This window comes from Dryas octopetala, chromosome 4 (genome assembly GCF_963921425.1).
Source record: "Dryas octopetala chromosome 4, drDryOcto1.1, whole genome shotgun sequence".
Lineage (NCBI taxonomy): Eukaryota > Viridiplantae > Streptophyta > Magnoliopsida > Rosales > Rosaceae > Dryas > Dryas octopetala.
The window spans coordinates 8,153,230-8,164,817 of NC_141369.1; the positions used below are offsets into that span (position 1 = coordinate 8,153,230).

Genomic DNA, 11,588 nt, shown 5'->3' on the forward strand with positions numbered 1-11,588 from the left:
ACTCTCGATCACTTAAGAGATTGTCATTTGCATGTGATCTGTCCACGTCATGATCACCTACAAGAAGAATCCTACGTGAGGAGGAGTGTTGAGTATTTTTAGTCGCACATTAAAATATTGGATGAGCAAAGTCTCTCATAATGTCAAATATTAATTGATCGATCTCTTCACTTAAGAGTTTAAATTAACTTTTGAATCTCTCAAGGGTCAAATACTATCATAAATCAACCCTCATTTTGTTGCAAGTAATTAGAAAAACCATCATAATATATAAGGAGTTCGTAAAATTTAAGAGCCCTAAACATTTGAGGGTACGAAGTGATTATCTTATTTGTATACTTTTAATATTCACTTTACACATATGTATCTAGTTGTGCCTTGTTTAATGAATCTATTTTACATCATGAGTCTTATATTTTAATGAGCCAAAATAAATTAAGTATAAGTTTAGCCAGATAAAAAATTGAGTCAAAATCTAATCTATTCGAATGCGCGGGCCTGAATGTAAAAAACAAGGTACATAGCACTCGATATTCTTGCCGAGAGCTCGGCGGATGCAGATGATGATCTATGTGCAGATTTTAGGTTGCATATGCATATTTTTTAGGTTGCAGATGCATTTTTTTTAAGTTACAGATACAATTTTTTAGGTTGTAACTGTAGCTTTTAGGTTGTAGATGCATGTTTTAAGTTGTAAATACATGTTTTAGATTACAAATGCAAGGATGAGGTCACAAATGCAAGTTACATCTACAACCGTTAAGCACTCAGTAAAAACTACCAAACGCTCTATAAAATTATCGAGCACTCAGTAAATAGATTGGACTTCTACTTAAGTTTTGAACCAGTTGGACCTGATTTATCCTTCTTTCTCATTTTTAGACTTCTACTTCAACTTTATTTTTAGTAAATTTGTTTGTTCTTTTTTTTTTTTTTTTTACCACTTTAGAAAATTTGTAAATTTGTTTGTTTGGTAAACTTAGTTGGTAAAAAGCTTGTTGTTTGGTGGTTTCGGTCCATCATCGTTCATCACTCACGAGGGGGACCTAATTAAATGCCACTTGAGCAGTCAATGTGTGGGGCCCCTTTGTTTTGGCTAAGCATTTGAAAGGGGCGTTTTTATCGGTGAATGGGGTCTTGGTGTCTTGTGCTACGTGTGGCGGTGCTTATTCTACGCCGTAGTGCCCATGCCTCCCTATCTGCCACGTCCACACTGTTTCCTGCTTCTATTACACATTCCACAAACAACAGAGAATAAAATAAGAAACATCAAAATTACGCGTCCTCATTTTCGGGCCGTTAACGGTTTCAATCCTCCAGCCCCTAGGTTGGTTCGATATATGTTTCTGCGATCTTGCCTCGAGATCTGGACCATAACCTTATTCAGGCTTTGAAAATCGAAACTTTACATTAATAAGGTGACTTTGATGATAGGCCAAGTATGCAACTGTTTGGAGTAGGGGTGGGTTCGGATCGGTAATCGAACCGAAACTCCTAAATCGAAGATCGAACCGAACTCCTCCAAGCCTCCATGGCAACCGAGATCGAGACCGAAAAGCCGATAAACCGATGTTCGGTCAACCGAAAAATCCGGTCGGCTCGGCTCGTTTATGGGCCTAGACCGAACACATGTTGGGCCATGTTTTGGGCCATATTTTGGGCCATTTTTGGGCCTTGACTCCATTTACTAATTTAGTATAATAAATTAATATTATGGTTTAGGGTATTTTTAATTAGTTTATATATATTAAAAAACATATAAATTAAAATTATAGGGGTTTATAAATTTATATATGTTTTATATAATTTATAGAAATGTATTATATAAAATTATAAATTATTTATTAGAAATGTATTAGAAATGTATAAAAATGAATTATGTAAATGATTTGTTAAATATATTCGGTTCGGTTCGGTTTACCGACGGTTTAAGGATGTGGGAACCGGGACCGAGTCCGAACCTCCCGGTTCGGTAGTCAAACCGAACTTCCGGTACGGTTTTATTTCGGTACGGTTTTTTTCGGTATCGGTTGGGCCGGTTTCGGGCTCGGCCTCAGTTTTTCGGTCAATCCGACCGAGCCCTAGTTTGGAGCATCGAAATGTTTAGAGCTCTTAACTTTGTTTTATTTTTTCATGGTCTTACATACATGTAGACTTGTAGTTGATATACATTATAATAATGAAAGTCATCATTCTTCACAAGACATACATAAATATTTCTCATAGGACATTCAATCATCATTATTTAACTTAACCAAAATAGTCTTTAATTTTTGGGTTTATTAATTACTCTCTACTACTAAACAATTAAAATTAATAACATAATTAAGCTAAAGGATAATCTGTGTGTGTTAAGTGCATCTGTCAACGTAAGTTAGACTGTCGAAGGCTTGGCACCTATATATGTAGTTGAGCTACATTTATAGTTAGCAGTTGATAATCTGTGTGTGTTAAGTGCATCTGTCAACGTAAGTTAGACTGTCGAAGGCTTGGCACCTATATATGTAGTTGAGCTACATTTATAGTTAGCAGTTGATTTTTTTTCTTGATTTTCTACTTGAATCTTAATATTTTTATGGTTGATTAGGTTTTTTTATTTTTATATAGTGTATGTTAGGGGATTTGTTGGTTAAACATTTAAAATTAGTGTTTTGTATTTAAAATATATAATGTAGCTGTAATGTTGTAATTGCAAATGGGGTAAAATGACAGATACAATTAACATGTGCATATGCAGCTGCCGAATGCTCGATGATAATCTTGTCCTAGGACTTAATAATACAATCGGCTATGCTACTAGGTAAGTAAGCTAGTAATTTTGGCTTGAAAATTAAAATACTCTTATTTTTTTGGGCAAAAATATAAATTTCATGTTTAAATTTAAAAATATGAGTATACATGCAACCCATAACTAATTGATAATGTGTGAAAATGTCAATTCCTTATTAATTTTTCAATGCGAGATTCCCTCTCAACATTATTTGTTATGATTAGTCGATGAATGACTAAAATTTCCATATTTTTTATAGTCTAACTAATAGAATGTGATCTCTAAATAAAATTAAAAAAACACATAAATATTTATAAATTAGGAGAAATTATTTTATCTAACTGATACACCGTTATATGGTATAACCAATCTAACGTGTCATAATATGGGTGAATGTTATTAATACTATACCTTACTAATATAAATATACCGTCCAATAATACCCTTACACGTTGGATTGATTACATTACGTGGCGGAGTATCGGATACACCCAATAATTTTTCCATAAATTAGGAGCATATATAGAAATGTAAACGGCTTTGACTTATAACACGTACACTTAGCAATAATATGGCCAATCACTATTTTAACTAAAATTATTTGGTAGTCAACTATGTAGAAATTGCAAATTATATATAGATATATGCGATAAAGATCACTTGCCGCCCTATTAATTTGTAATAAAATTATTTAGGTTTGTTATGCATGTTCTTGGGATGAGCTAGAGTATACAAATGTGCATTCAAGTAATGCTTTGTATATATATGACCTTTTTTTCCATTTTTTTTTTCAATTTTCAAGATTGATAATAATACTAGATAGTGGCAATGTATGATAGTAAGAGCATGCAACACGATACATATATTGAAAAAGCTAATTAAACAGTGGATCTTATTGCAAAGTTGGATGAGGCTCTTCTATTGTGGTTGATAGATGCTGGCGTAATGTGAAGATTGGTTATCAATGGAATTGTCGATGTTAGTTTCTATTTTTGGTAAAAGAGGAATAAAGAAAAACATGCAACATGAACGTCAAACAAAAAACCTGAGAGGCTAACACATGCATAGGGGAGAAACATGATTATTCCAATTGTGTTATATATCTATTTTCTTTTTTGTTTTGAGAATAATACCTTTAATAAAATATATAGGCTAAAATCCCATTTTGTCATTTTTAATTTCTTTTGGCCTGTTTGGCATTTTTAATTAATAATATAGGAAAAACATATTTACTATAAGAACATATATATTTATAAAGTTGTTCAAATGAAAGATAAAATTTTGAACAAATATAAGTACTAAGAAACAATATAATTTGAATTGAATTTGTAAATATTAAAATTAATAACTCATTAGTCATTATATTAAATCTGATCATTATATTAAATACCATCATTAAGCAAAATAAATATTCATTACTTCTCAAAATTTGTTCCTTAAAAAACCATATATATTTATAAATAATGGTATATAAGTGGTCTTACTAATTACTTTAATATATAATGTCCATAGACTGATCGAACAGCTGTCTAATTGGAAGAAATTTAATAATCATAAACTATACCTTTTTTCAATTCAACAAACAAAAAGAGAAGAACAAGGAAAACCATTTGTATTTATATGGTTGGTCTTGGCGGGTGTGGGTTGATGACAATCATGACATATATTACACTGTACATATAGAAAGTGGAGAACATTGGTTCTAAATTTTCTTTCTAGAAATATAGTGCATCTAACATTCTAACCCAAAAATTATAATTTATTTTTCAACCCTGTACAAGTTCAAAGGAACTTTCCGCTCCGAGAAATCCATATACATACGAATTAAAATTAAAAAAATAGGTAGAATCTAGAACTTTTAGACTAAAATAATATATATGCTCCTTCAATTGAGGTATATCTCAACTTATTTATGTTAAGGTATGACATTGTTGGGGCCCACACGAGTCATTTTGTGTCGATCCAAACCGTTCGCAAAGATAATCTTTCTTAATAGATCATCTTTGCAAAAAATTAGTCAAATCGGAAATTATTTGCCTATCTAATTTTGATCAACCAGTTAGCAAGTTAATACGAAGCTAACCACGCTTTTGAGCCCACCACATCACTAATCTCATAATCCGAACCATCAATTATTTAGGTCATACTTCAAAAATCATCATTGCAAAAAATCAACTAAATCGAAAATCATGTAGTCATCTAATTGAGATTAGTATTTTCGATAAAAGCATAGAAATAGTTGTTATTATAATCAAATGACTAATGACTTCTGATTTTGGAGATTTTTTTATAGAAATGATCTTTAAAGTAGGGCCTAAAAATAGACGGTTCGGATTTTGAGATTATATTGTGCGGTGAGCCCAACATGGTGGTTAACTTTATATTAACTTACTAAGTAGTTAATTTTAGAGCATTCTTGTATATATATATATATATATATAACAGAATCTAGAACTTTCTTTTGTCACCTTGAAGGCTTGAACTACTTGGCTCAAAGAGAACTGCTATACATCCTTGTAAGAGTTCAAACTTGTTATACCAACGTGTTATGGTTCTCTTCTTATTTCCAGCCTGATGTAATCTTTTGGTTCAAGATTAATGCATAGGTTAAGAGATTTTTCCTTGAAAAAGAAAAAAAAAAACAAAAAAAGAGTTCATATCATTTACTATGATTGAGTGTGCATTTGTTACATTCTTCCATACATATCCTAAAATACAAAGGTTAATTAATTAGAAAAATTATTAAGTGTATCCGAAAAACCATTATATGGTGTAACCAATCCAACATATAAGGGTATTATTGGATGAAATATTTATATTAGTAGAGTATAATATTAATAACATTCACTCATATTATGACACGTTAGATTGATTATACCACGTAGCGATGTATTAGATACATAGAATAATTTCTCAATTAATTGAATTTAAACCCTTCCAATCCCTTTTTCAAGCTTCTAACCCATGGGTTTTTTTATTATTAGACTGGACCTTTATATTCGCCCATAATTTCAAAACATGCATGTCATTAATTGTCTTTAATAAAAGTTAAATCTCTCATTTAATGACTAAATTTATTTAAGAGATAATTATGCTTAGCTCCTTTAGAAAAATAATTTTTAGATGGAGATCATGGGTGTTCTAAAATTATGACACGTTGAATTTATTATACTACGTAGCGATGTATCAGATACATAGAATAATTTCTCAATTAATTGAATTTAAACCCTTCCAATCCTTTTTTCAAGCTTCTAACCCATGGGTTTTTTTATTATTAGACTGGACCTTTATATTCGCCCATAATTTCAAAACATGCATGTCATTAATTGTCTTTAATAAAAGTTAAATCTCTCATTTAATGACTAAATTTTACGGATTTATTTAAGAGATAATTATGCTTAGCTTCTTTAGAAAAACAGTTTTTAGATGGAGATCAGAGGTGTTCTAAAATTTATAAAAAAATTATTTTAATTTATAATGATATCATTTTAATTTATAAGAAAATCTTTTTAATTCATAATAAAGTCTTTTTAATTTATAAAAAAATTATTTAAATTCATAATAAAGTCCTCCCTCGATTTAAAGGGTATTTCCCCTCCTAGAGTATATGATAGGCTTTGTAGAGGTTTCATGTTTATCCAAAATTTCGGAATTAAAACCTAATATAAAGCCATTAAAGAAGAAAAATAAAATGACTTGATTAAAAATCATAAATCACTACCGGTCTTAGTTTAAGAAAACTCATAAAATAGACTAAACTCTAACTCTCCCTTTATTTAATTTCATAATAGATCGAAGACAATAATTCAAATCCATATTAATTCAGAACAACCCTTCAAGTTTGGTGATGAGGTTTGATCCAGAAGTTCTCTTTTAATTGTGCTGTTTGGCTTTATGCATATATGGGCGTTGCCTTGTTCTTCACTTTTTGCTACTTTTAATCTCCTTGTTTGATTTCATTTGCTCTGTTTTTTTATTACTCTTAATTAACTTGATTAGTTAATCCAACGCCAAACAAGAAAAATTGTAAATTTCTCAAACCATGGTGAATGCAGTATTTGATCCTACCCAATGTGCCATTTTCTTCAATTTAATCCATACAAACGAGTCGTATAGTTAGTATGTTATCTAATGGCAACATACATCTTTAATCAAGCAAGATGTAAAACAGAGGCAAACATAATTTAGAGACAAACCTGTGAGTACACCAAAACAAGATGAACATGCAATCAGCCTCATCTTTAATCAACGCTGACGTGGCATATTGGATGTGCATCACTTGTCACGTCTTTTTTTATATTTTATAATTTTTTTTTATTTTTTCTATTTGTATAAATTTTGAAAATTAATTAAAAAATAGTTTCGAACTCAGAAAAATATACGAAAAATTTCTATGGACTCATCTTGAATAAGACTAATTTACTATGAAATCAAAATACCAATTTCTCTCTAAAAATTTCCAGAAAATTTGGGAAGTCCATAATGTGTCAATAAATAAATAAGTATAAACTTGTCACATTACAAAGTTAAGACAATAATGAGTGGCTCCAAATATCATTCAATTCTTTCTTAATTTCTTTTTATTTATATTTTAAATATATAACGGGTACAATTTCGAGCCAATTTGATCCAAACAAACAAGCAATAAAACAAGGTTAGCAAAAAGAAGAAAAAAGAATCAAACAATGGAACAAATGAAAACAAAGAGACCAAAAGAAAAGATCTAGAAGATAACAAGCAATAAAACAAGGTTAGCAAAAAGAAGAAAAAAGAATCAAACAATGGAACAAATAAAAACAAAGAGACCAAAAGAAAAGATCTAGAAGATAAAATGTTTTTTTTTTTTTTTAAGGAGAAATGATGGGTGCCACGTAAACAAGAAAGAGAGAGAGAGAGAGAGAGAGAGAGAGAGATAGAGAGAGGAGGGAGGGGTGGGGGGGTGTATCAAATCAAAGTTATCACCAAATATCATAGAGAACCGTGCGTGAATAGCAAAGTGGCTCAGCTTGAGTCATGGATTTATAATTTATCTAATAACTTAATAAGTAATAATATATTCCTTCTTTCTTTCTGGAAGACGTAATGTTTTGTTTTTCTATATATATCCTTCCCCCATGCCTCTTTCCTCTCACCCTCTCCATTAATTATTTTTCATACACTACCCACGCTCTCTCTCTCTCTCTCTCTCTCTCTCTCTCTCTCTCTCTCTCTCCCGCCATTGAAGCCCTGCTTCCAAAGCTCCCATTTGCGCACTCTCAGCTTTCATACACCAAGAAAGCCACAACCCACTTCTCAACTTTTGCTGGTATGCATTCAACTTCCCTCTCTGCCTCATATATCTACTTGTATCTCTTTCTTCTTATGTCTCCTTGAGCGGGTTTTCTTCTTTGGTAGTTGCTCTTTTTCGGTTTCTCAAGTTGATCATGTGGTGATTTCAACTCAAGAATCTTGGATTCTGAGAAATCCAAGAGGTTTTTGCCCTTTTGGGTTTTGGGTGTTTTTGTGTAGTAGTGGAACTTGCTCAAAACGTTGTGCTGGTTTTGGTCTCCATCTAGAGGATGATTGAAATATAGACTTAATATTAAATTTCAGAGAAAATTTATAGTTACCCACCCACCATGGTAATGGTATGTGACGAAGCTAGTTAAATGCTTTGGAATTCCCTGGGAATGGGAATCTCTGGCTTTTCCTCTCCCTAATATGATGGAGAATGGAGATCCATGAAAAGTCCATGAAAACTGATAAAGCTTGGGTCTTTAATGCCCTACTTAAATGTTAATTAGGAACACAAGAAGATATTGTTTAAGTGTGGAATAAGTTGTATTCATTAATCAGATCTATCATGTTTTAGTCTATTCGGGTCAACTGTAACCTTTGAAATATAGGTGTTTTTGGCCTTTCTGTTAATTTAGTCTATGATTGTCAACTTGATATTAGGTTAATCTTAGACAGAAGAGTCCATCAATGTCAACTTTATGTGTTTATTGGTGATGTTTGGAAGAAATAATCTCTCTGTTAGGTTTCCCATCCAATTAAAGTTGGAAGGGGGAGATGTTTGGAAGTTGAGCATATAAAGTTTTGTAATTCATGAAATTATGCTTTTGCCTAATCCTCACCTAACCCATATCTGTCAAGCTTACCTAAATATTTTCATTTTCTAAATTTAGTTTACTTGAAATTCTTGAAATCACATATTTAATTCTCTAGCACCCTGAAGAGACTTAAGTTGGGGGTTTCTGACTGTAACAAATTTATTGTAAGGAGGAAAAAACAGAGGTTGCAAGTTTCAAGCCTAATTGAATTGATCTAAAAGAAACTTTGTTGAGGGCCAGCTTCCAAGAAAGTTTTGAGGTCTTTGATATCAGGTCTCTGAAAATTTTTGTTTTATAAACATGTGGAATATATGGAATAAATATTTAGAGAATTTAAAATGTTTGTGTTGTTTAAGTCTTTCTAGAAGGACAGATGATAATAGATAAATCTAATCGATCTGGTGTACCACATACTGTTTCGATTAACTTGTCTATAATAATTTGATTGGTTATCGAATGGTGTGACCATTTGTTTCATGAGTTTTTTTTTTTCTTCCAACTTTCGTTCTGGTGCGTGAGATCTCTGTTTGATTCTTTTTTGTTGCAATATGTATGTTTCTAATCTAGTTGTTTGAGTTTGGTCATCCTTGCTGTAGCCCTTTTCATTTAGATCATTGAACTTCATCAGGAACCTGATTTTTAGACCACGATTTTAACGCTCTTGTTTTTCCATGTCTCAGATTTAGCCAGCTGAGGAATACTACTTTGTTGATCAGTTAAGATGGCCATGGAGCAGCACTTTCAAGAGGCTGTAGCACAAAATGATTCCATTGGACAAGATAAATGTTCCTTTGGAAAATGGAATGCTGTCTCTGATGAAGTTAAAGAGTCTGAAAAAAATTCCAGTGGAAACTTTGACTGCAGCATCTGTTTAGACTGTGTGCATGATCCGGTGGTCACCCTCTGTGGTCACCTTTACTGCTGGCCTTGCATCTACAAGTGGCTCCAGTTCCAGAGCCCGTCGTCTGGGAACCAAGATGAGCAAAAACTGCTTCAATGCCCTGTATGCAAGGCTGAAGTCTCCGAAGCCTCTTTAATCCCACTCTACGGTCCAGGCCAAACAACAAAACCCCCAAAGCCCTCTAAAGGCAAGGCTCCCCATCTTGGTATAATCATTCCACGACGACCTCTTGGTCCTGCTGTTTGCGGGGTCGACTCACCACGAACACCCAGTACCACCATGAGTCCGCTCGGCACTCAGCAGCTCTATTACCGAAGTTCTCCTTATTCTTCGCAACTAAACAGCCCACAACGAGGCAGTTTGACTGCTTTACCGATGCATAGCCCTGTCGGTACAGCAACAGACGTCTCCAATCCAATGATCGGAATGTTTGGTGAAATGGTGTATGCAAGAGTGTTTGGTAACTCAGTAACAAATTTATACACCTACCCGAATTCGTATAATCTTGCTGGGACCAGTAGTCCTAGGGTGAGAAGGCATGTAATGCAGGTTGATAAATCGCTCAACAGAATTTGTTTTTTTCTATTCTGTTGCTTTATCTTGTGCCTTCTCTTGTTTTGAGCCCATTTTTGGCTCCTTGCTCATTGTATTCCTGTAAAAATGAGTATAAGAATATGAAAGATTTGCGGATTCAACTATCTAAGATGAGTTGCCTAATTTTATGTTACTATAAGTGCTGCAAGATGTGGTATTTGTGTATCATCTTAAAAGCCATGTTCATAAAATTTTCATTGTGTATCATATTTTGGATAATTATTACTTTTGGTCCATTGCTATTTTTGCATTCTGTTCTATTTAGGTAATTAAGATAACATTCATGATGAGATTGCACTTCTTGTGGGGTTTGTGGTGAGGAAGGTGCTATGCAGCTACCCAAAAACATTCCAATTCAAAGAAATTAAAAGATTAGTTTATTTGATAGACACTAATGGCAGCCACAAAAAGCTCAAGCACGGTTCTATGGCAAAAAATCTTCTCAATTTTCTTTGGCCGTTGCTATCATAGGAGTTGTGGTGGCCATGAAGTTCTAACATTTATGAATTCAAATTCCCAAATTTCAGCTAGCCTTGATAATTCATAAGATCTAGACTTCCTCTATATCACTAAAGTGGGTCAGTTTTGCAATTGTATTTGATTATAAGTTCTTTCTTCTTTCTTCAACTCAGAGATTTTGAAATCTTCTATACTTGTTGGGGCAGATCCGAACAAAATGAAGAAGACAAAAAATCATTTCTATGATTAGGACTATTCGGAGTAATAAGGTGAGTTTAGAGAGACTAATGAGAGAGAGAGACAGAGGTAGGAGTGCACGGGAGTGCTTGAAAAAATTTTCTTGATTGAAAACTAAGAAAATTAAAATGAAATTGATGTAGCTAATTCGTGAGGACCTTACTTTGGCTATGAAAGGTTAGGAAGCCTTGACCAAAAAAACTGAAAGGTTAGTAAGTTTAGGATGGAAATAGGTTACGAGATAATTCTTGTTCGTAGATAATGGTCATATTAGGTATTTTGGACCTCATCTTTAAAATTTTTCCATTTGAGTTCTTCAATTTTTAGATCTGTTTGTTTAGCAAAGATAAAATGAAACATTGGTTTAAAAACAAGATGAAAGAATGGCAGCTTCGCCCATTAGATGTTACCCACTCCACATACCTCTCCACTCATAAACCCTACATTTTTCCATTATGCCTGTCACTCATCTTTTCTAATTCCTTACCAATATCCAAAAGTGTAGCGGAACTTGTTGCTTAAGATATAAATCAGC

The 11,588-nt window shown here is 32.8% G+C and overlaps 1 protein-coding gene across 1 annotated transcript; it reads left to right on the plus strand.

Moving 5' to 3' along the window:
• The first annotated feature begins 7,913 nt into the window (after positions 1–7,913).
• RMA2 (RING membrane-anchor 2) lies at positions 7,914–10,461 on the plus strand. The gene is made up of 2 exons (XM_086242150.1): positions 7,914–8,075; positions 9,543–10,461. Exon 2 carries the CDS (start codon positions 9,584–9,586, stop codon positions 10,382–10,384), a length of 801 nt encoding a protein of 266 aa, XP_086098276.1. The 5' UTR covers positions 7,914–8,075; positions 9,543–9,583; the 3' UTR covers positions 10,385–10,461.
• The last annotated feature ends 1,127 nt before the right edge of the window (positions 10,462–11,588 follow it).

What these genes read in the sequence shown, in the direction of transcription:
- RMA2 (XM_086242150.1), top strand. Translation starts at nt 9,584, where the DNA reads ATGGCCATGGAGCAGCACTTTCAAGAGGCTGTAGCACAAAATGATTCC.